The sequence below is a fragment of the Carassius auratus genome, chromosome 39, assembly GCF_003368295.1.
Source record: "Carassius auratus strain Wakin chromosome 39, ASM336829v1, whole genome shotgun sequence".
Classification (NCBI taxonomy): Eukaryota; Metazoa; Chordata; class Actinopteri; order Cypriniformes; family Cyprinidae; genus Carassius; species Carassius auratus.
In genome coordinates, this window is record NC_039281.1 from 3885040 (window position 1) to 3909859 (window position 24820).

General features: G+C 36.0%; 3 protein-coding genes across 4 annotated transcripts; 2 read left to right on the forward strand and 1 right to left on the reverse strand.

The window, feature by feature from the left end:
* Positions 1 to 601: 601 nt before the first annotated feature.
* On the reverse strand, positions 602 to 4557 carry LOC113057716 (serine/threonine-protein kinase Nek1-like). Its single transcript, XM_026225213.1, has 4 exons — positions 4010 to 4557; positions 2660 to 3877; positions 2272 to 2475; positions 602 to 1937 (listed from the first exon to the last, which is right to left on the reverse strand). The coding sequence occupies exons 2-4, from the start codon at positions 3759 to 3761 to the stop codon at positions 1780 to 1782; spliced, it is 1464 nt and encodes a 487-aa protein (XP_026080998.1). The 5' UTR covers positions 3762 to 3877; positions 4010 to 4557; the 3' UTR covers positions 602 to 1779.
* A 142-nt stretch (positions 4558 to 4699) lies between these two features.
* LOC113057717 (peptidyl-prolyl cis-trans isomerase NIMA-interacting 4-like) lies at positions 4700 to 7880 on the forward strand. Its single transcript, XM_026225214.1, has 4 exons — positions 4700 to 4856; positions 5265 to 5335; positions 6012 to 6131; positions 7599 to 7880. Exons 1-4 carry the CDS (start codon positions 4820 to 4822, stop codon positions 7755 to 7757), a joined length of 387 nt encoding a protein of 128 aa, XP_026080999.1. The 5' UTR covers positions 4700 to 4819; the 3' UTR covers positions 7758 to 7880.
* A 368-nt stretch (positions 7881 to 8248) lies between these two features.
* Positions 8249 to 20253, forward strand: LOC113057715 (long-chain-fatty-acid--CoA ligase 4-like). Of its 2 annotated transcripts, none has more exons than XM_026225211.1 (15): positions 8249 to 8390; positions 11143 to 11637; positions 12365 to 12542; positions 12731 to 12840; positions 13463 to 13601; positions 13781 to 13931; positions 14593 to 14716; positions 14830 to 14901; positions 14978 to 15117; positions 15211 to 15380; positions 15501 to 15575; positions 16640 to 16831; positions 16930 to 17044; positions 17165 to 17322; positions 18503 to 20253. In XM_026225211.1, the coding sequence occupies exons 2-15, from the start codon at positions 11299 to 11301 to the stop codon at positions 18658 to 18660; spliced, it is 2121 nt and encodes a 706-aa protein (XP_026080996.1). In that variant the 5' UTR covers positions 8249 to 8390; positions 11143 to 11298; the 3' UTR covers positions 18661 to 20253. The 2 variants fall into 2 exon arrangements, with proteins under 2 accessions (XP_026080996.1, XP_026080997.1); XM_026225212.1 differs by lacking the exon at positions 8249 to 8390 and adding an exon at positions 9346 to 9467.
* Positions 20254 to 24820: the final 4567 nt, after the last annotated feature.

Sequence of the window (24820 nt, forward strand, 5' to 3'; positions counted from 1 at the left end):
TTTCTGAATGTTTGCCAAAGAATGGGGCAGTCCTCCAGACAAAAATCCTTGCCTATAAGAAGAAAAATTACTTGCTTTTTTTCAGCAATAAGAGGCAAACAAAGCCAATTGCATATTAAAACCTGACATTTACATGTATGTATATATATATATATATATATATATATATATATATATATACCATGTAAAGAGATTGCCGCAAATTGTACAGTGTACATATTACAGTAAAATACTGTTTAAATTACAGAAATCTGTTTTATTGTAATTTAAAAAGTTAAAAAATACTCTTTTCTATTCCCATTAAATATTTATGTATTATATATACAATTTATTCTAGTAATTTTTGAACCCTTTAAAACAATGAAAACAATAGTCTATAAATCCTCTCCAAATATTAATTTAGACCACTGCAACCTTGGCAGCAACATGTACAAATATAATTTGACAATAAACACTACATTTTAATTCAACCAAGTTGTTAAATTCATCATTGAAGTAAAATATAATTAGGACACACCAAGGAAAACATCAAGACAGCAAGTGAATAAAGATCAGCTTATCATTTTTCTAAATTTGTATTTATTTTTTACTAATGGTGCATGTCAAAAACTCTGACTCAAACACAAATGAAGTCTCTTAATTAGGACCCTAGCCTCATTTTTGAATAACTTGCAAACAAAAAAGCAAGAATAAAGCACATTTGAGCTGAAGGGTGGAGCTCTCACACAGCAATCAATCAGTACTGCATCAAACTATAGTACGAAGCCCTGAAGATACAAGTGAAAAGGTTAAGTTTGTAAGTTGGATCTTACTTCTACATCGGTTCATTCCACTCTAATCTATAAAAACACACTCGTTTTGACATCAGCATGGCCTTGTTTTTTGATGAACAAGGATCTACAGCCAAAACCACATTATATGTGAGGACATCTATGTCATTTTATACTGGCAAAAAAGAAAATTTGATGCAGCTTTCGCATGTTAATGCTGGCTTGATAACACACTTTCGTCTAGAGGAAGATCGTGAACATTCTGAAATGATATATAATGCAGGCTCATTCATACAGTTACACATGGCAGTTTATCTGTCTCTAATTCTCTGTTGGAAAAATCTGGACAAGTTTAAGGGAAAACGCCTTAAGTGGAAAACAACTGCAGCTGTGGCCCATCAATTTACAAATTCAGCTAATGTCTTCTGTTTTACATTGCAATAGTGGAGTGAAATCACAGCAGGAAATGTTCACATGATGTTCCTCACGGCTTTCACATTTACAAGCATTGTTTAACGGCTGTGTTAAAAGATCATTTCTCAGCTTTAGGCAGAAAAATGGTTTGAATCGCTTGAAAAAAGTAGTCGACTGGGTGCCACTGATATAATTAATTTTAATGTTTAAAATATAGTACATTTAAAAGGCAGCCGTTTTATACTTCAGTCCTTGTGATGTTACTGTAAGTGTTGATATGGGTGACTGATGTGCTTATTTTCTGGACTGGTATTTTAACACCACACATTTTCTTACTATAGAGTGCCACCTTCTGGTTATACAAGGTAACACTTTCAAAGGAGTTTCAAACGTCCCATTTTCTTGATGTCAAATATCTATAAGTCCTCACTATTTCAAAATATTAATTATAATTCATATATGATTACATATATTACAAAATTCTTTATTTAAAATACACTGTATGCTTCATACAATTCCATCATTTTCTGGGGTTCATCATTAAAGAGTGACTCATCATTAGAGAATGACTTTCTCTAAATTGAACAGACATGATTCAGCATGTGGTCTCTTGGTCAAGGTTGAAAATGAGGTAGCAGGTCTCCAGATGGTCTGTCCCGATCATGTGCTGGAATTGTGGCAGCAGGTCTTCTGGCGTGAGGCCATTTAGAAAGTGCCCACTGATTTCCTCATAAACTGAGGCTCCAACATCCTCTATAAACCCAGAAAGCAGAGAAGCATTTACTGAGACACTCGGAGAACCAGATGTGTTGGCAAACGGTGTTTGCAGATGTACTAGATGATTCAATACAAAGTCTATGTATGTGTATGTGTGTGTGTGTGTGTGTGTATGTGTGTATATATATATTTAAAATGCTCTAAAACAGTAATGACAGAAATCATATTCTCCAAATCACCAGACCATTGCAACCTTGTAAATTTAACACTAAATTTGAAGCACATTGTTAAATTCATCATATGGGACCAACATATCAAGTGAAAAAAGTAAAATAGTAATAGTAGTAAAATGTTACATTTGCATGTTTACCCATGTATCTCTCTTTTAACATTTTCATTGTGACCGAGAAACCGTCTTCATCCTTGAGCTCCAGTTCCACATCAAACAGGTCATTCTCTGAAACACAGTTCATGGCATCTCTGGCGAAGCTGACCACCTCAGCCAGGTCATCGTCATCATCAGCTTCTTCAAAGTCATCTGGATAGTCAGAGATGTCTTCGTCTTCAAACACAACTGTCAAAAGTCAAGAAAAACACATGTAGAGATTTCTCAAAGACGTTGAAAAAGGCAGGAAACATATGAAATCACTCTTAGATCACCATCAGCCTACGCCCGTTGCCCTGGAGTTACAACTAATAATAATAATAATATTGATAAAACAATTGAAAATATTATTACGGTTGCATCACACTCTTACCACTAGATTCCTCAAATGCCTCTTCAACCACATTGGCAAGACTGGAGGACACGTCTGCCCTCGAAGCATCCTCTGAGGATGCACAGCTATCATGTTCATCAAAGTCCTCTGAATAATCAGACTCTGCTCCTTCGAGGGCCACTTCCTCCTCAGCACTGCATGATGTCTCTGCTTGCAGCGTCTTGTCGCTATCTGTTCTGCTTTCCACCGATGCCATTTCTAGATTAAGATCCTCTTTTGTTTGAGGTCTGGATTCAGCAATCACCTTTGTAAGTTCTTTCTCCTGATGCGTGATGAAGTTTCCCAGATGTTCTTGCATATATGTCAGGCTAAGTATGCTGGTCGCACTCGGTCTATTCTCGGGAACCAAGGACAGCATTTTCTCGATTAATGTATGAATGTCTTCTGAATACCTCTCTGGGATCTTGACATACTCTCCTTTAATGATCTTGTAAAACAGACTCAGGAGATTTTTAGCTTCAAATGCTGGTTTGAGGGCACAGAGCTCATACAGCAGGCAGCCAACAGCCCACATGTCAGATTTGGTGCTGTACGGGACGTCCTGGCAGAGTTCAGGACTCAGATAACTGGGGGTTCCCACACAGGTGGAGGCCATATCGAGCGTGTGGTTCATAATCTTTGATATTCCAAAATCCCCGAGCTTTATCACACCTCTCTTGGTCAACAGCACATTGGAAGGCTTGATATCTCTGTGAAGGATCTTTTCAGAGTGGATATAACTGACGGCCATGACTACTTGCACAAACCAGTCCATAATTTTGCATTCTGCAAAGTATTCCCCGCTCTTCTGCTCTTTAATGTGGTCATCCAGCGTCCCACCATCACAATAATCCATAACAATGTAAATATGCTCATTAGCCGTGTCAAAGAAAGTGTCAATCCATGTTATAATATGAGGATGCTTCAAGCTCTTGAGAATATCTGCCTCTTGCAACACAGCATCTTTGCTCTTTGTTTTTCGGGAACTGTCCACATGGATTCTCTTGACTGCACATAATTTCTTTGTCTCGACATGTTTCATTAACATCACCACACCTGCTCCTCCTCTGCCAAGAGTCAGGACTTTATCATATTTCTCCATGACACTATCAAATCACCAAACATGTTCCCTTGATGCTGGCAGAAATATTTCATTCGTCCCATTAAGAGCTTGATATGAATATGGCCAACTTATCTTCTGGATAAGAAATGGTCTGTCTAAAGGAAACACCAGATATGTAACTTAAACAGAGTTATTATATGAGTCTTCAATAAATCAACTTCTAAACTGTTTGTCATGCAGGTGAAACAAACTTTTTGGAAAGTAAACATGTTAAAAATATTTGTTACCTGTGGGTCATCATGCCTTATTGACCAAAACGAGTTTAAATAAGGCCTTTTTTAAGATAATGCGTCGTTGCCACTCGATGTGTCACGAGCAGAAGGCGGCGGCTGTGTTGTCTTTATGTTACTATGGTAACAGCTGCTTCTCAGCCAACGGAAATCTGATTCGTTCCGAGCATTAGCTGCTTAAAGACGAACCAATTACTTAATTTAAATGAGTCATGCGTAATTTAAAACAAAAATGCGTAAAACCGACAACTTTGAACATTTTAATGATTTTTAATGTGATAAGATCGACGCTCCTTCCACAAAAGCAGGTGGTCATGGGTCTGCGGTGTTGTGTTGTTCACGAGCATCATTGCTGGGCACATTTGCGCAAACATTTATAATTTTTTTATTAATTGTAATTAAATTAATTTGTTGTAATTAAATTACATTAACCCATATATTGTCCATCACCATAAATAAATAATTAACAAATCGATTGTTACTCGAGCGAAAACTAAAATTCTTCATGCCTCTTCAATGAATGTACTTAAGAGCGTCCTTTCTTGTCATATATGCGCAAAGTTGTTTCAACAAAGTGTAGTCAAAGACAAAGATAGTTTCTTTGCATTGGTTAAATAGTTGCATTGCGTGCATCCTTTAGCACACAACACAGCCTAAAATAACGTATACTGTAAAACTATAGGCAAAAAAAAAAAAAACCTGCTGTGTAATTTTCAGTCTAACCGCGTGGAGATCTGTTGCTAAGGTTAGCTCTTCTGTGCTAGAAGAAGCTTCAGTGGAAACACGTCCGACACGAGGAGATAGAAAATGCCTCCAAAAGGAAAAGGTGGCAAAGGTGCTAAAGGTAAACAACAAATAAATGACGCTTCATGAACAAAATCTAACAAATGACACCATATCGAAGTTTTATAGCATATAATTTGACAGCTGCTTTAATATTTGTGCTGACATGCTAGCTAGCTTGTTGGCTAACATATTGTAAACAGTTACATTATGCTGTATTTCTGTTGATTTGGTCTTGTTTTGGTATAAGACAATATAGTGCTAATTAAATATTTAATGATATTATATCTTTACTAAATGTTTTAAAGTATAAAATGAGGGAGTACTGTGGCCAAATGTGTCTTTCGTTTAATATGGTTATTTCAAAAAGCTTAATAGTACAAGTGCACATACAAATGGTTAGGTATTATCTTAGTTGCACAGCTGTACTTTTAAGATATACTTATATACATTTGTTTTACTTGGACAGGGGCAGCTGCTTCGGGCAGTGGAGACAGTGATAAGAAGGAGAAGACTCAGAAAGGAGGAACAGCTGTAAAGGTAAACATCTGCATACTGTATCTGCATAAAAATGTTGCTTACAAATACAATAAATTCTAACTGAAATTATATATATATATATAAAACTTTTTTAACTAAAATAACTAAAACTAAAATGCAAATAAATTAAAATATAAAAAAAACAAGTAAATATAACAACAGCAACACTTTATAAAATGACTAAAACTAAAAACATGAAAAATGAAAACTATTAAATTGTTTTAAATATATATATATATATATATATATATATATATATATATATATGAGTAGTTACCAAATGACAGTAAAATGGCATGCAGTTAATTTCAGATGTTTCCAGAAAGACCAATTGTAGTATGTAACATTTTTTGAATGACAGCTGTTTCATTGAATCTAAGTTCCTATTAATATACATTAAAATGATAATATGAATATTAAATTCTTGCATGCATTTGTAAATGTACTTCAGAAATGTTAAATTATAAATATTACATAATATTACAAAAAATACACAATATATACATAATATGTATGCATACATATAGGTATTAATGTATGACATTATATGAACTTTTTCACATTTTCCATCTGTTGTGTGTGTTTTTGTTTTTATATGTATAGTGCCATTCAAACAAATGACAGTTCTATTGATTATTTATCTTTTTATAAAAATTTGTTTTCTATTTTCTGATAGGTTCGGCATATTCTGTGTGAAAAGCATGGCAAGTGTATGGAAGCAATGGAGAAACTCAAGTCTGGTATGCGCTTCAGTGAGGTGGCAGCACAATACAGTGAGGACAAAGCCAGACAAGGAGTAAGACATTTTCCATTTATATAAACAGTTGATTTGTAGCAGTAGCCAGCTATGAGGTCACCGATGTCCAGACCTCTGTAAATTTTTCATGTTCGAAAATAAAATTTGTTCTCTGATTGACTAATTTGCTGCTAAACTCCTCATATGAATGTCTGCATGTATAATTCAGAATGTTTAGTGTCCATGTTATGTAACTAACACTAACACTGTAACACTTTAGAAAGTTAATAAAGTAGAATGTTGCGGTTTAGGGTCAGCGGTAACCTAATTATCTAATTTCCAAAATATTTGAAATAATTCTGGTTTATTTAGTTTATTTATAGGTTTCTATTTATTTTAATAGCAACATTGCATCGCCGGCATTAGTCTGCCAGTAATCAAAAAAGGCAGCGGCTATTTACACTAAGTGCAAATAGCAGTATTTTTTTTTTGTGATATGCTATTTACACTAAGTGCAAATATATATAGATTCTATTTATACTTATGTTAAAATAGCAGCATTTACTGCTATTTATACTACTTACTGCAAATATTGGCAATTGTTTGCACCTTTGTATTGTAGTACATTATAAAACAGAATGCAATAATAACTCACTGCGTCTAATTTAATGGATGCCACCTTATTGGGACAGTAAAGCCCTCCCTACACCTACCCTTAACTTTTTATTATTTACTTAATTTTAATTGAAAAGAAATGTTTTTCTGATGTGATTTGAAATTTGAAAAGGGAGAAAAATTTTCGCCAAAGGGCGGATTCGAACCCGAGTCGATCACGTTTTTTTTTACCGGCAGATGGCATTTAATGGACTATCCATGTTTGAAAATTGTTCAAAATCTAATTTGCATAGAATGCTAAACACATTATTCTTATTATTATTAAAACACTAGTGTACAGCCTTTCTGTATCATTCTTCATCAATCTGTTTAAAATAAGTTATATAAAAGAATATGTTGCATAAAACAGCTTTCCCGAATCCCATTAATCGAAGAGCTCAGGGTGAAATTGTGTTTCATTTATTAAAACGAGCTGTTTCCACGGTGATGGACTGAAAATCCTCGAACCGAGATGGCATTTTGAACATCATGTGATCATGCCCAAAATATATGCAAATATATTTGATATATCTAAGAGGCAGGTTTTGAGCCATAGTTTTTATTATCTAATATTATTAGATAAAGTCCCCCTTTATTAATGTTTTCTGATATTTCTAACTTTATCATAATTATAAAAAGTGTTTATCAGTACTGTATTAACATTTGAACTGTGAATCGAGGTAGAAAACTAATTCATCTGGAAAAAGCTGGTGCTTAGTACCTTTAGAAATTCATATACCTTTATTTTTACAATTTTAATCAAAGTATGTTTTAGTACTACTCAGTGATTTGTTATTTGAATTATTTTTTTAAAGAGTATCAAGACAACCTTAACGACGGTTTGTATGGTTTAAATCTTTGATTTGAATACAGGGTGACCTTGGCTGGATGACAAGAGGGTCAATGGTGGGACCATTTCAGGACGCAGCATTTGCTCTAGCCATCAGCACTATGGAGAAACCTGTATACACCGATCCTCCCGTGAAAACCAAGTTTGGTTACCATATCATCATGGTGGAAGGCAAAAAGTAAATGGACTGAACAGCTTTTGCATTTGATTAATCTACAACACAGGATTTCACAGTCATGGAAAATTGGATTTTGTTTTTATATATGACCATGTAAATAGCAGCCAATAAAAACTGATCTCAATAAGCAAAGTGTTTTGATTATTATTATTTTTCTTTGTTTTACACAAATCTTGTTGTAACATCATATTTCCAATAAGTCTCACTGATGCTGTACTGCATAAGTGTATATGTAACTACAGAACAAGAAAATTATATTAATATCAGACCCTGAATTATATCTCCCTGAAATACTTGCTCCTACTTCACAGTCCAGACTCTAAATTTGAAATTTACAATTAGCTTTTTACCGTTATTTGCTTATTATTTATTTGTTTATTAAACTAAAGAACAAAAGACGTGTGTCTTAAGTCTATTATTACTAATATTATCACTAGAACTTTTATTGTCGTGACCTGAAGTGCACTAGCAGTAACCGGAAGTCGCTTTCGCTTCATTGTCCAGAATACTATTGGCTGAAAAAAATGGAGTCAGATGACGCAATGTTTCCGGGTGTGACAGCACGCGCTGGAGGTAACTGTCGGTCATTGCGCTCGGCGGCGAGAGACACGAGCGAGCATCCGATCCGGGAGTCAAGGTAAGACACTAAAAGCCGGCATCGTTTTATATGCCAGCTACTGCTACATTACTGTAATCTCACACCGCAGTGTTGCCTCGCGAGGGGATTGTTTTTTTTTTCTTGTTTGCTGCGACAACTTTATAGATGGCTGAAAAAGATAAAGGGAACGCCAGTTAGCTAACAGCAGTCTGTTTCATCACACGTCATTACTGGGTCTGAATGAAGCTTTACGGGTGTAAATATTGTTTTAATATATGATTATTTAAGGTAATGGAAAATCAGGTCTTGCCTGTCGATGATGATGATGATGACGCGTTAGACGTTTCGCATCCGATACGAAGAGCCCCATCATCATCTTCATCACATTCAAATAATCAGACTAGGCGGAATAAAACAGCTTCAACAGATTCCATTAATCAAAGAGATCTGGGTGAAATCGAGCGTGATTGGTTTAATAAAATGAGCCGTTTCCACGGTGATGCAGTGAACACGTGTAGCTACGTCTGCAGTCATAGAACCGAGAAGGCGTTTTGAACATCACGCGATCATATTTTATACAATGTAGTTTTTATTAAATATCGAAAATTATTAGATAAAGTCAAACTTTATTAATATTTTCCTGTATGTTTAACTTTTATCTGACCTTCAAATTGTTTAAAAATATATGTTACAGAAAGTTATATTTTCTAAAGTGGAACTGACCTGACCACATCATCAGTGGGTTATGTTAATATTTGTATAAGAACTGTAATCACAGCCACTCAATAGTAGTATTGATGTGTACTTTAAAAGTGTACATTAAGGTCAACCTGACACAAGGTGTCCTTCTAGTAAACAGAGGTCGGTTTGTAAAAGATTATAGCAAATGCCTCAAAGATAATAGGATCTGATCCAGGATCCAATCAGTCTGTTCCAGTCCGCAGTGTGTCCACCTGCTGAAGATCTGACCGTGAGTGGGGTGAGCCGGAGGGATAGATATCATTGGCTGTCTTCTCACTGACCACTCTCACCAGACTTTAGGGTTCACATTATATAAACTTTGTATATTGCAGATTAAAAAAAATTCCACCAGTCAGCATCTGCATTTGTTGATTCGTAAGTTAATTTGTTATTAATGCAATTATCTTTGGACGAGCAAGGGTAGAGCTATAATTAATTTGATATTCCTAGAGTAAAGGTATGTTAATGAAAGTACATGATACTTCATTGTAGATACTTGTTTTTTCCTGTTTTTACATGTTGATTAACTAACTATCATATGAGCGTTAGATGATGGCAAGGAGCAATGATTTTTAATTAACAGTTAAATGCAAATTTAATAAAAAATTAAATGTAACTTATTAATTTATAGCATTTAAAATTTTAGTTGATTTAAGTTTTTATTTAAAAAAAAAACAATTTATTGATTATTTACCGTAACATAAAAATTATTATAGGCTTATTGCCTGAGTTTTAATAATGGTTGATCCATAATCTAAATTATATATTTGTAACTGCTTTGTCCAGTAAACTTGGTGCTCTTTCTTTCACTTTTTAATCATTTAATAACAGTGTTAAATTGCAAAATGTCAAACCTTATAATCGTGATTTCTACATTCACTTCTAGCATTTAAAAGCTGTTGTTTCTAGTGTTTTTATTCAGACAAAAAAGTTCTGAAATTAAATATTGATCAGTTGTCATTTATCAGGACTGGGGTCTAAAAAAGCAGTAGTCAGCCAGTAAGTTGTCTGTCTTATATTAGTATTACAGACCTTTGTTTTGCCTAATCCATGATCTGCATATCAGGATGTGGAGTGTGTCAACATCACATGCCATTTCGCCAGAGCTGGTCATGACTTGAACTCTGTACTAAACTATTGTCAGCATTAACAAACAAGAGAGAGATTACTAACTGCAATAGTAAGAAGGCATTGGTAATCTGCAGTTGATATCTGAGTCAGTGGACTATGCCTTACTTTAACCATCTGTCTTTAGCTACATACTCTTACAACTGACCCCTGCAGTTGTTCACACTCATCATCACCGTCATTAAGGACTCGTGTTTAGAGGGATCCAGTTTCATAGACAATGCACAGCTTGGCAGCACAGTAACAGGCAATGCAAACATATGTAAATTGTGTACTGGTTGTAACAGTAGTGTTAAGGTGATTCTGTTGTATCTATTTATGAGCAAATCATTTCTACTTCCTTAATCTGACACCAGTCATGTGATCGAGATGACCTCGTCTTCATGACTCTTGAAATGACGTTATCTTAAGCCAGAGGCCATTTACGTGACTAATAATGATGGAGATAAAGTGTTTCTGCTAAACTCAATGAAACCGATTTCTGTTCATTATTTTGAGTGTTTCCTTGAAATCTAACCCATAGCCTTGGCATTGCAGCAACAGGAACACTAAATAAAACAAGTGTATCGTGTTTATTCTGTAACATGTAATAGGTGTGTGGTAATATCATGTGATCGTTTTGTTCATCAGTCCACCCTGTCTTTAGGGTAGGGCAGCCCTCACAGGATGTGTGTGACTTCATACTAGTCATTAAATGAGAACCAGAGAGACACTGTTCACTGGCCTGGAATGTGTCTTTTCTGTAGCTCATGTGACCATCCTTTAATAAGCCTCGTTTGTCTCATTAAAGCAGCTGAATGAATGCAGACTGTTCCGCTTGAAACCTCAAACTTGTTTTTCTCATAGAAATGTCTCATAGGTTTGTGTTTTAGATGAGTGCACTTGAATAACATGCATTTCCTTTGATTGTGATGTTCATCAGGTTGCACATATTGGAATCTTTCCTTATCTTTCTGAACTTCGATCCCGGGATCATCAGTTGGGCAGAGGGCAACACTAAACTTGCTCTGTTTCAGGCTAGGCCTGATCCCTTCATCTTTCAGTCCCCTTCAGCTTCTCAGCAGACGTGATTCTGAACATGGACCCGAGTACACTTCTCTTGTTCCCAGTACATGCAGTAGTATGGCTCTACTCACTCTTGAGCTTTCTCCCATGGTACTTCCTGACTGGAGCCCAGGAAAAGAAATCCTTGGCAAAGAGGCTCAAATCCAGGTCAACGACGGGTCAGGCTGAAGGACCGTATCGATCCGTGGATCGCTTCGACTCCCTGGTCACGGAGGACTTTCCTGGGAAAGACACCCTTGATAAGCTGTTTGACTATGCGGTGGAGCGCTTCGGTAAAGCTGACTGCCTGGGAACCAGAGAAGTTCTGAGCGAAGAAAATGAGACTCAGCCGAGTGGGAAGGTCTTCAAAAAGGTACGTCCTCCTCTGATATATTCTGTACAGCTGTGATTCTCGGTGCAAGCCAAAGTGTCTAAATCAAATTTTCTATTTAATCCAATTCATTTAGTGAGGTTGTTCACATGACCTTTTTAATTTGGCTTATATCATTCGCTGGTCCAAACAAGTGACTCTCTAAAAAATGGCCTGTGTGCATAAATTATGATAATAGTTACATCTTAAACCTATTTTATTTGTATATGTGCTCAACTCTTTTAAGATGTGGGGTCGTAAGATTTTATTTATTTTTTTCTTAAAAGAAGTCTCTTATGCTAACCAAGGCAGCATTTATTGAATAAAAAATACAGTAAAACTGATGTGACGCTTCAGAAATCATTCTAATATGCTGATTTGCTGCTCAAGAATGGATTTTCTTTTTTGTTTAAAATGGAAATCTTTTGTAATGTCAAATAATGTAAAAGTCTTTATTGTGATGTTTGATCAATTTAATGCAGTAGTCATTTCTTTCTAAATGAACCTTACGGACCCCAAACTTTTAAAAGCTAGTGTAAATATTCCTTTGAAGAAGATTTTATTTTGAACATTATATTTATAGATATTCATACATTTATAGATGACATTTGGGTCACATTCAAATGCAATGTATGTTGCCAAAATTACCATTAGTTGAGAAGAGAAGAAAGACTGCAGGATGAAGAAGTATTTTTTAATATAAAGGTGTTTAATGGTTTTGTCTTGGCAGTTGATTCTTGGTGATTATAAATGGATATCCTATGAGGAGATGGACGTTCAGATCAGTCAGTTTGGGAGCGGACTGGCAGCACTAGGCCAACAGCCAAAAAGCACCATCGCTATTTTCTGTGAGACAAGGGCAGAGTGGATGATCACGGCTCAGACCTGCTTTAGACACAATTTCCCATGTAAGGATTATTTTTACTCTTATTGACCACACTTTTTTTTTTTTTTCCCCTAAGGAAATTTATTTTTCAAATGAGTCATATGTTTTATCCCTTAATGCTTTAGATGTACTGTGCCATCACAAGATTGAATGGATGTTTTCATCTTTATCTTCTTTTTTTTTTAAATCTGTTTCATGTGGTTTTTGTAGTGGTCACCTTTTATGCAACTCTGGGAGAAGAGGCAGTGGCTTTCGGATTGAATGAGTGTGGAGTTACACACTTGGTCACCAGTGTCGAACTGCTGGAAACTAAACTGAAGGTAAGCCAAAGACAGCAATGCAATGGTGATGTGTTTCCTGCACTACTAATACTACAGATTCACAGCAAAAGAATATATATTACTATAAATTAGTTTTGACTGGCTACCATGAATCATTGCCAAATTAGCATGTTCCATTGTTATTTGCTTGCTGCTCTCAAAAATCAGTGTAGTCCAAATCACAAACAATCAAATGACCAATGCTTTTAAACGGTTACAAAACAGGGCTCAAGAACTCATGAGTTATTATTTTGACTCACAAAATGAACAATTACCAAATTAACCTCTGACTCACTCAAACCTTATATTCAGTCATGTTTGACTCGGTTAATAACTTCAGTTAGAAAGGTTATTAAGAAAAGTTTAACAGGAACTTGACATAAAATCTGATGAAAGCTGGTGTTGATATTTAATTGGTTTTAAGATGTGGTATAAAGTAACCAAAATGAATGCTAGCAACATATTAACTTTGGCATAATGATAGCAAACATCTGTCTGATATGAGGTTTTGATGTCCATCCAGTTTTTCATTTTTTAAACCCAAAACTTGCCCAGCCGCTTGAAATATTTCGATTTTTTAATTAAATGTTCTATTTCCATAACAATTTGTTTTTCCATACAGGATGTTCTTTCTCAAATCCCCAATCTGAGGCACATCATCTATGTGGACAGGAAGAGCATCAGCACAGCGGGGTATCCACAGGGCGTCCACATCCACAGCATGCACTCTGTGCAAGAGCTGGGAGCCAAGCCAGAAAACTGTAAGAAAGGGCAACAACTTTACAATTGACATTTTATTTATATGCTAATGAACCTTTTCAGTGAAAGGCTGTAGTTTACCCACAGTTAACCCATACAACATTGATTTGAATGGAGATTTGCACTGTAATAGATGAATCTCCATCACTAGAGGACAAACAATGTGCGCTTTGTGTTGCAGTGAGAAGACCCGTAGTGAAGCCCGTCCCATCAGACCTCGCTGTTATCATGTACACCAGCGGCTCCACCGGTAGACCTAAAGGGGTGATGATTGTTCACAGTAACCTGATCGGGGGCATGGCAGGCCAGTGCGAGAGGATACCTGGATTGGGGTGTGTATACATTTCAATAGAAAGCCCCAGTGGCCACCCACTTTTTTCAGCTGCCTTAGTTCCGGAAGTATTTTTCCCCATTTATTTATTTAGTTTTTTCAAATATTGATTTTGAAATAGTCTTTGTTATAGAGTTATAAGCCACGAACAAAACTAACAAAATATGCGGCGAATCACTTTGATTTGAAGCAAAACAGTATTTGAAAACCATCCAAAAAGATAAAGATTAAAGCTGTGTATTTAACAGCTTTAATAAGGGAAAGAACTACAATCCCATAAAGCATTTCCAATCCTATTATATATACTGTGTGTTTGTGTGTTAGGATCACTTTGTTTATTTTTGATTTTCTGATTGGTGGAGCTTCTCTGTAGAATCATGGGTAATGTAGTTTTTCACCAGGAAATTCACATTTCAACTCTGTTATTAAAAATGAACTTAAAAATAATGTGCAAAAGCATATACTATTGATTAACAATCTTTTAGCTCACAGAAGGTCTGTGTTTGATGGTTTTAAAGTTATTGTTAAAAATCAGTTCCCCAGTGGAAAAAAATGAATGGGATTTTTACTTCTGGAACCTGATTGTTGCACTCCATTAAAGCAAGAGTGCCTGACTGAAATGCATATTAGTTTTGCTTTAATATGCATGTATGCTTCCACAGCTCAAAGGACACATATATTGCCTATCTGCCTCTTGCTCATGTGCTGGAAATGACGGCTGAGATCTCCTGTGTGACGTACGGCTGCAGAATCGGCTATTCCTCACCACAAACACTGTCTGATCAGGTACAGCAATTTGTTGCTGGATCAGATAAATGTAGTCATAGATTTGCACAGAGATTTGTGAAGTTTTTAACTACGGTAAATGAATTGATGAATGGTTTGTTTTTGCTTTGCAGTCCACCAAAATTAAGAAAGGAAGTAAAGGTGACTGCACCGTGCTCAAACCTTCTCTAATGGCGGCCGTACCCGTAAGTCAAGACTCCTTGAAACATTTTCATCCTGCCTCATTCACATCAGTCATGTTAACATCTCACACTCTGTCAGGAAATAATGGACCGGATCAATAAGAACGTCATGAGTAAAGTGCAGGAGATGAACTGCGTGCAGAGAACCCTGTTCAAACTGGCCTACGACTACAAGCTCGAGCAGATCAAGAGGGGTTATGATGCACCTCTGTGCAACATGTAAGATGAGATTAAAACAGGCCTTCGGTTAATCACATTTGCTCTTGTTAATGAGTCTGGAGTTTAATCGTCTTTGTTCCCTCATGTGTTCAGTTTGTTTAAGAAAGTCAGATCTCTGCTGGGTGGAAACGTGCGGATGATGCTGTCCGGAGGAGCCCCTCTGTCTCCTGCCACTCAGCGCTTCATGAACATCTGCTTCTGCTGTCCTGTTGGTCAGGGATACGGTCTTACTGAGACCTGCGGAGCGGGAACTATAACCGAGGGTGAGGAATCCTGCTACGTCTGAGCATCTTTTCCAGCCCATCTTGCACTATTTTAATATTTCTTGTAGAGTCAGAGGCTCAAACTGTGAAGTAATGATGACGTCTTCCTGTTTTGTGCAGTTGCTGACTATAGCACAGGACGAGTAGGAGCTCCTCTGATCTGCTGTGAGATCAAACTCAAAGACTGGGCAGAAGGTTGGTCAATAGTACCAGTTTGTTTCTTCATATTTGAAATCTTAAAGAAGTAATCCACTAAACATGGTATTGTGCCATTATAAACTCACTTTCATGTTATTACAAACCATAATGCTGTTATTTTGTTTTGTGGATCACAAATTAGACATTTCTGAAGAACTGTTATGCATAAAACAACAGTACATTTTGACCACAATGCCTGTCGTGCTCCAAAAAGTACAAAAATGAACACCGAAGACGTAAGCGATTTACCAAGTTTGCTAAACTTGTGCAAAAGCTTGCTTTTAGGAACAGTCTTTCTTCATCTTTACCAATACTTCAGCATTCCTGTAGCTTAAACAATAGTGCATGTGCAAACAACACAAAGGTCATGGGTTCAATTCCCAGAGAATACGTGAACTGATAATGTGTCTTAAATGCATTATAAGATTTTGATAAAAGCATCTCAAAAATTTGTAAATGTAATCCGAAGAAATATAGTTAAAAAAAAAAAAAAACATTGACATCGGTGACACCAAAAGCATTGTGTTTGGTGAATGTGAGCTCCGGGGAAGCAGTGTTGGTATTTTAACTAAAACTATAAAAAAAATTTAGAACATAAAATAAAACATTTTAGATGAAAGACTACATTGTAGAAATGTTGTCTTTTACAACTTACTGAAATAAAATGTTTAAGCTGAAGTTATAAGATTACTACAACTGAAACTGAACAACAGCTAAATAGAATATTAAATAATAATAATTAAAATGAAAATATAAAAATAAAAGCTAGTTGAAAATATTAATTAATACTAAATAATACTAAAATAACACTTCCGGTAAGATTATCATTGAATAATGGCTTAAATCACAATCTGTTTCTCACACAAAGCTATGAAGGATTGTTGCAATTCGTTTATTACATCTGCTTTTGTCTTCTGTGAAGAAAAAAAAAAAAGTGTCCACATACAGATTTGAAATGGCGTGAGGTTGAGTAAGAAGTGTCGTTTTCGGAGGAACTATTCCTTTGACTTGAAAAAAAAACTCAAGCAGTTAAAGCTGTTGTGATTCTCCTTTTCCTTCAGGAGGCTATACGAAGCATGACAAGCCCCATCCGCGTGGTGAGATCCTCATCGGCGGTCCTAACGTGACCATGGGCTACTACAGGAGTGAAGGCTGTATCAACGAGGACTTCTTTGTGGATGAGAACGGCCAGCAGTGGTTCTGCACTGGTGATATCGGAGAAATGCACCCTGACGGCTGTCTTCAGATTGTTGGTATGTTTAGATTCAGCATCATAATGAAGTCTTGTTACTTGTTTTAGTTAAAATCATACTTTTTGGAGATAACTGTCTGTTTTATTATATCTATGTAGATCGCAAGAAGGACCTTGTGAAACTCCAAGCTGGAGACTACGTCTCTTTAGGAAAAGTTGAGTCCGCTCTGAAGAACTGCTCTCTCGTTGACAACATCTGTGCTTACGCAAACAGGTTCGTGTGCTCGGCTTTGTCCGATGCATATGGGATGTTACTGACCCTAACAAAGGGTCCTCTCTGTAGAACAGCAGACGCACTGTATACAGACCTCTTTTCTCTCTCTCTGCCCACCAGTGACCAGAACTACGTTATCAGCTTCATTGTTCCTAATCAGAAGAAGCTGACCGCTCTTGCCAGGCAGAAGGGCATTGAAGGCACGTGGGAAGAGATCTGCAACCACCCGGTTATGGAAAGGGAAGTTCTGAGAGAAATTAAAGAAGTTGCAATTTCAAGTGAGTATAACTTACAGTATTTATAGCAGCAAGGTATGTTTGTGAAAAAGTGAGGACACTAAATTTGGACACGGTATCAAGAAATTAAATGATCTAATTAAGGCCTGCTTAACAAAACAGTTGAATTTTTGGCAAGAAAAACGTGCTCAATTTTTACTCTCATTCAGAGGCTATTTTTTTATTTGTATATTATTTTAAAAAATAATTCAAAGACCATGATACAAATAAAAAACATGAATTTTTTATTATTATTTGTAGTTTGGTCAATCAGAACATGTGCACACTTGACACTGACATTGACAACTTCAGGTTTTGAATTTGGTTTCAGCAGTGTGTATATATATCTATATATATTAGAAATACTTTTTAGTAAAAAACATGAAATTATCAAAAGTAACAGAAAAGATATATATACTGTTATAAATATTATTCCATTTTTCATTTTACTCATGCATTAGTTATTTTAGTTCATTTTTATATTTAGAAATGTTGCCTTGGCAAATAGCTGAAATAAAAAATTCTAAATTCAAAAAAATCTTTTTTTTTGCATCAAAAATATTATGCAGCACAGCTATTTTCAACCTTGTTAAAAATAAATTCTTCCCGAGCAGCAAATCAGTATATTAGAAAGATTTGTGAAGGATCAGGACACTGTAGACTGGAGTAATTATACTGGAAATTTAGCTGTGTATAACAGAAATAAGTTACATTTGATATTATATATATCGTATTTGGTCGCATTTATTTAGAACCAAGAACCAAGAGAAAACATTACCATCTACAGCCGCGAGAGGGCGCTCTATGCTCCTCAGTGGTAGACTAGAGGAGCATTGAGCAGCATCTCTGGCAGCTTAGAGCATCCTCTAGGCTGTAGATGGTAATGTTTTCTCTTGGTTAATTTCTCTTGGTTCATGTCAAATTAATTTTGATAAGTCGCACCTGACTATAAGTCGCAGGACCAGCCAGACTATGAAAAAAGTATGGTAAATAGAAGACAGGTCTTTTTACATTGTAATATTTCAAATTATTACAGCGTTACTGAATTTTTCATCAAATACATCCACCCTTGCTGAACATAAGAGACTTTAAAAATGTTTGAATATTAATGTACATAATATAGAGTTGTATAAAATCTTGTGGACTCAGAACATGTCCTCTTATTGCCTTTCCATCATTCTAGTCAAACTCCAGCGCTTTGAAATACCAGTTATGGTCCACCTGAGTCCGGAGCCTTGGACCCCTGAAACGGGTCTGGTGACGGACGCATTCAAACTCAAGAGGAAGGAGCTCAAGAACCACTATCTCAACGACATCGAAAGAATGTATGGCCACAAGTAGGACCAAAGAAATCTTCATCAGCCCCTCACCGTGAAACATTACTTTTTATCAATAAATGTTAAATACAACTGTTCACCATGACTGCCCATTGCGTAGTGATGCGTACACATTTTCAAAGACGAACAATGTTGATAAGCTATTGATCTGTGTGTTTTTATTCCTGGGCTTTGTGAAGCTCTGTAGTCTCTCTGCTGTGAAATAGTTTACAAGTAAGTCGTAGCTGATTAGCTTGAGAACTGTTGGGTAAAGGACAATATTTATCTTATCCAGCATTAAGTATCCACTAATTTATCATTTTAGCATTCAAAAGGAGTCTCTCCTTTAAAAAAAAAAAAAAAAAAAAAAAAGTTCATCCATACAACAGCGATACACTGCCATCACATTGTGCTATCTGTTTTTAAATGTTTTTAACGTTTCTTTGTTAAATTGTTCACTTAATTGGTTTAATAGAATTTTAAATAACACAAACTGCTAGCTGAGGTGAAGTCATTGCACTGCGGAGCTCCGCCTCCTTGTAGAGGCAAGTCATATATACAGTGATGTTTCTGTGCCTTCTGATTGGTTACTATGTATATGTTGATACCCTATTGGCTGAAAATTAGAATTAGATTCCTGTGCTTCATTCATGTTAGTGACTTTATAATGGTTACAAACCATGTTCTTGAATTTACTTTTTGTTTTGTTTATTGGGGTGCAGTGCTTAAGGAATAAGTGTCTTTTATAATGATTACAAACAATGTTTTTTAATTTACTTGAGATTATTTTATATTTTTTGGTTGTAGAAAGGCGTCACTGAATCACAATGTTTTGAGTACTAATTGACACATATAGATATGTTCATGGATTGACTCAAGACAAGTTGAGATGACTAGCAAGTTGTTTATTGCTCATTTGTGCGGTTCATTACACTTAACTGAAATGAAGGGAACATTTTAGGAAGTTTTTAACCTCTTAAGCAAGATGTAAAATTTATAGTACATCTGTATTGTATTTTCACGTCTGATTTTTCTCAAACCACTCATTTTACTGTTGTGTCTGATTGTCTCTTGTCTGTCACAAATTCCACTTCTGCAGGCTTTTAGTATATTTGGTAATATGTCATTTAACAGTTTTCAATACTTAATGTAAAAAGCTGAAGAAAAAAAACAGAATATGAATTTCATGGTGGAGGTACCTTGTTATTATTGTATTCTGTATTTTAATTTATTTGGTCAAAACTGTACATTTAATTTTAGCCATTTTATTTTTTTTAAGTGTGATCTGTACAGGCACTGTAATTTATCTCTTGAGTTACCAAATGTCTTTTTGTAGAGTGTGTATTTTATTTATAATTATTTTGTCATTTGCACTAGTCTTTTTGTCTGGGATTTTTAGCCATTGTTAAACAACTCGCCATTAAGCAAACAAAATCAGCAGTTATTTTCCCCATGACCCTCAGGTTTCCGATCACCACAAGCAAGGCTACACAGCAGTCAATGTTTGTATTGAGAAATTGTGAATTTGCTTGTAGAATGTTCTATGATGCTTATTTATTTTTGTGGTTCACTGTGTGTAATATTTGCTGAGAACAAGTAAAATTGTTTTCTACTCAAACTGTGTGGTATTCCTTATTAGAAACGGTTCAGTTGTGAATGTTCATATTTACAGATGCACTTAAATTGGAATAAAAAAAATGATACTAAAAAAGCTATACAAAAGATTTGTAGCTACAATTCAGTTGGCCCAGTCTTGAAAATGAAAACAGTCACTTGCAATCTTCCACATCAGCTGGTCACTGTTAGAAGAGGCTTGGGCAGTTAACAAGAAATTCTGGTTGAAGAATCTCTATTTCTATCAAATTTCACTGTAAAATCGTAACACGATTAATAATAATAAAAAAAAGAAATATTCAACTCAAATAAACACTTGTATGATGCAGTCAGGGGCGTAGCAACCGGGGGGACGGGGGGGACCCTTTTTTTAGGATCCAGCGTGAATATTTCCTGTAGTGTTCTCTGATTTGTTCCTTAGATTTGAGTGAAGTAACATTCAGCCAATCACAGAGCGAATCATCTCCTGGGCGCGTCTGCTATGAACTTCAAATCTCTTGTTGCTCTTCTGAATTTTCGTTCGTTCGTTTGTTCACTTTGCTATTAGGCCGTCTGGGATAAAATGCACCCCAGAAAAAAGCAAAGGACGATTACATCCTTTTTTCAGACACACACTGTAAGTATGTTACAGTATGTCGCGATGACACGAATCGCGCGATAAAGTTTTCATGTTATGATTTAACCCGTATGGACCTCGTCACGTTGCGCCGGATTCAGTGTGTTAAATGCTCTCCTATGGATAAAAGCGTCTGCTAAATAAGACGTAACAATATTATTGGTTTCTGCTGTCTTTTGTTTGTCTACGTGCTGCTCGCGGAGTAAAATTATCATTTCACAATAAATCATATTTGTTTTGCAACGAATATCTTAAAATACTTTATCAAATTTTATTCTTTTAATTCATAACTGTTACTTTATGTCCTAACTGGTCTGTAGGAAAGGCAGGCTGTGACGTCACTGGCAGAGAGAGGGGGCAGTTGCTCAACCTCTCCAGAAAGTGTACAGGTGAGATTTGTATAAAAAAAGCAGATTGACTATCTTAAAGCTGCGTTAGGGAACTTTTGAGGCTCTAGTGGTTAATAAACAGAACTGCTTGCGTCTTGCGAAAGAACATCGTAGCCGGAACTACTTCTCTCTGTTTATGTCTATGAAGAACCACAAAGGTACTGGGTTACTCCGCCGCGGTATCCCAGAAGCAATCTAAAATAGTCAGAATATAAACACTTATTATAGGTGCACCCTAGTGATTCAGGACAAGCCAAAAACACGGTTTGGAAAATGGATTCATGGTGTACTCGCTTATTATATACATTTTTCTACATTTTGAACACAAACAAAGTTACGGTTATACTTACAAAGTTAGTTATATCATAAAATATCTTTATTTCATAAAAAAAAAAATATATATATAGATGGTCTCCCATTGGTCTCAAAGTCCTGCAGTATTTTTTCATTTTGAGTATGATTTAACAAAAATAGGTTCCTGTAAGCTATCATGTCATGTTCCCAAATTTGAAAAAGTAAAATGCCCATTGGTATTCTATTTAGAATTTATTATGAACATCAGCTTTGGGTCAAATCACCATACAGCTGTCCCCCCCACTTTTAAAATGGCTGCTACGCCCCTGGATGCAGTATTAGAATTAGAATTTAATTTGGGGTCCTGAAATACCCTGAACACTGCACAGCGGTTAAGATGACCATTGCTACTAAAAAAAAAAATTGAAACTCGTCCTATTTTGTTTTAATTTTCCCTTACTAAATTATACAGTCACTGATGCTATGGATTGTGGGATTACTAACAGGCTATTTACAAAATAAATCTGTCTCTAAACCTCTTTTCTCTTTATTAAAAGTTGATCTAGACAAGTAATCAAATGCTTTGCAAATCCGCTCGAAAGACGTGATCTCAAATGATTTGCTAAATGCGCTTCGGAGTCCAGATCTGAATCAAATGTTTTGCGAACTGGCTCTGAAGCCCCGATCAAATGATTCGTGAACCGCGATTCGGAGTCCCGATCTGAATCAAATGTTTTGCAAACTCCGAAGCCCCGATCAAATGATTCACGAAACGCGCTTCGGAGTCCCGATCAGAATCAAATGTTTTGCAAACTCCGAAGCCCCGATCAAATGATTCACGAAACGCGATTCGGAGTCCCGATCTGAATCAAATGTTTTGCAAACTCCGAAGCCCCGATCAAATGATTCACGAAGCGCGATTCGGAGTCCCGATCTGAATCAAATGTTTTGCAAACTCCGAAGCCCCGATCAAATATTCGCGAAACGCGCTTCGGAGTCCCGATCTGAATCAAATGTTTTGTGCTTTCTAGGTTTGCTTGGAAAAGTTGCGGAGACGTTAAATCACGCGTCAAAACGGGATGTTTGTGGTGCAGAGCAGTAAATGTCGAGATGGTGACTTATATTAAAAACAATAACTTATATTGAAAGCTTATCGGCAACTAAACCTAATCAAATATATGTTTTATTTGTATTGTTAGATGTATCATCAAATGTTATACATTATACATTTAATGTAGCACATGGTAGCAGTTATGCTAACAGTCGAGCAGGTTAGTGAAGCAGTGTTTTAAACCTATTTCTCTTTATTAAAACTTGATTTAGTAGCCTACAGAGATCATCATGACGTATTCCCAGTGTTGAACGCAAAGCATTTTGGGAATCCGCGGCACAAACATTAGGCGCCAGACTTATTTGCATGGAGGGAGGACGCAGTGTTCAAGATCCAGTCTACTTGCTGTGCTATAAACTGCAATAGTCGTTCTCACGATAGAAGTGGCATAAAGCTTAAGAACGGAATATCTTTTTATTGTTTTCCAGCGTGGAAAAGTAATAGTACAAGCCATGTTTCAGAGGTGACAAAAAGGCGACGAATGGCATGGATAGCAGCGGAAAGGAGGCCAAGATTACCTTCGATAACACTCCACCACACATGATTTTGTGTTCAAAGCATTTTCACAAAGGTAAGTTACAATTACTCTCTGTAAATTTTAACTAGCATGACATGGCAAGATAATGATCTTAAGTTACCAGTGTATTAAAGCGTAACGTTAATCAGTTTTAAATGTACAATCTAGGCTACATTGCAATTTATTTGGTGACTGTGTTTGCAGGCAAACCTGCCTATGAAATGTTGGAGTGTGATCCTGCTTTGATTACAGGAATAAAATAGTTTAAAATATATTAAAATAGAAAAGTCATTTTAAATTGTCATAATATTTCACAATATTACTGTTTTTATTATTTTTATCAAAGAAATGCAGTCTTGGTGAGCAGAAGATGCTTCTTTCAAAAACATTTAAAAAATCTCGCTGACCCCAAACTTTTGAACGGTAATGTATGTTGTGTGTATCCCATATATAGCTAATCTGGATTCCTTAGGAATAGAGGTTGTGATATGACACAATTTCTTTATATTGTTATTGTCAGACACTACACCTGCACCTGAGACGGACGGTCCTGTGAATCCACCCCCATTGCCAGGCACTGTCCACACCGGTCATGAGACTGAGCTGAAGACTTTGCTGGATAAAATTGTGGTTGCGTGCTGTGCTTTGACCAATATGTGTCCAAGTGTTGTTGTGAAGGCGTCATGTTAGAATTATACACCATGCTCACATAAATGTTTTTTTGTTTTCCAAAAGATTTTGTAATGTTTCTTCTCACATCTAATGTTTTTTAGCCATGTCTGTAAATAAAATACACAAAGACTGAATGAAATTCTGCCTCCTTTATTTGTAATAAGGAAGAATTGTGCAAAATCAGTGTTCTTTGGTTGCAAACACAATTGCATAACTTAAATAGTAGTAACAACCAACTTAATTTCAGTTCCTTTACATAATTAACGTGTAAATACATTTACATTTATAAAGAGTCCATATAAATGATGAGAAACTGAACATGTATGAGGTAGGTTGTGGGTGATAAGTCACAGACACATGACTTTTCTGGCTGGTGTGCTGCTGAGTCCCACGCAGTCTAAATGAACGGTAGTGTATGTTGTATAGGACAGTTCTGATTATCGCAAGCAAACGTCATCAAGCTCTTCAGACTGTCTGCAAAAGCACCACAACACCGCCTTTTCACATGCCCTTCTTTTGGGCTGGAGTGTGTTACCTTGACCAGTCGCCAGGGTTTTAACAAACATTATACATATAATCTTTCACATACTTCTCAGTGTGTTTTTTTTGCTGAATTTAATGCTTAGATTTTAGGGGGGAAATTTAAGTCAGAAATTTTTTATAAAAATCTAACTCTTTACTTTTACTTATGATCTGCAGTATCGTTTCAGATTCTGAACACATCAGAAATCACCAACCCCTCCTGACATATCTTTCCAGTTTGGGGTAGGTATGTTGCAACAATATAACATAAATAACAATAAAATATAATTAACTGAAGCATGACTTATTGGGGTAACTGTTTTTTCTTGTAATAGAACACTATAGAACTACATTCACTATAGAACAGGAACATCATTTGTTGGTAAATTTTTCATGCCTATTTTCTTCCTAGCAAAAAATTAATGTATACGCCAAAGTAGAATTCAACAA

Bases quoted from the DNA above. Each gene is read 5' to 3' on its own strand.
- LOC113057716 (XM_026225213.1), bottom strand. From the start codon at position 3,761: ATGGAGAAATATGATAAAGTCCTGACTCTTGGCAGAGGAGGAGCAGGT. The intron at 2,476-2,659 runs GTAAGAGTGTGA...GACTTTTGACAG, and splicing joins GGCATTTGAGGAATCTAGTG to TTGTGTTTGAAGACGAAGAC. The intron at 1,938-2,271 runs GTAAACATGCAA...CTGGGTTTATAG, and splicing joins GTTAAAAGAGAGATACATGG to AGGATGTTGGAGCCTCAGTT.
- LOC113057717 (XM_026225214.1), top strand. From the start codon at position 4,820: ATGCCTCCAAAAGGAAAAGGTGGCAAAGGTGCTAAAG. The intron at 5,336-6,011 runs GTAAACATCTGC...ATTTTCTGATAG, and splicing joins AAGGAGGAACAGCTGTAAAG to GTTCGGCATATTCTGTGTGA. The intron at 6,132-7,598 runs GTAAGACATTTT...ATTTGAATACAG, and splicing joins AGGACAAAGCCAGACAAGGA to GGTGACCTTGGCTGGATGAC.
- LOC113057715 (XM_026225211.1), top strand. From the start codon at position 11,299: ATGGACCCGAGTACACTTCTCTTGTTCCCAGTACATGCAGTAGTATGG. The intron at 16,832-16,929 runs GTATGTTTAGAT...ATATCTATGTAG, and splicing joins CGGCTGTCTTCAGATTGTTG to ATCGCAAGAAGGACCTTGTG. The intron at 17,323-18,502 runs GTGAGTATAACT...CCATCATTCTAG, and splicing joins TAAAGAAGTTGCAATTTCAA to TCAAACTCCAGCGCTTTGAA.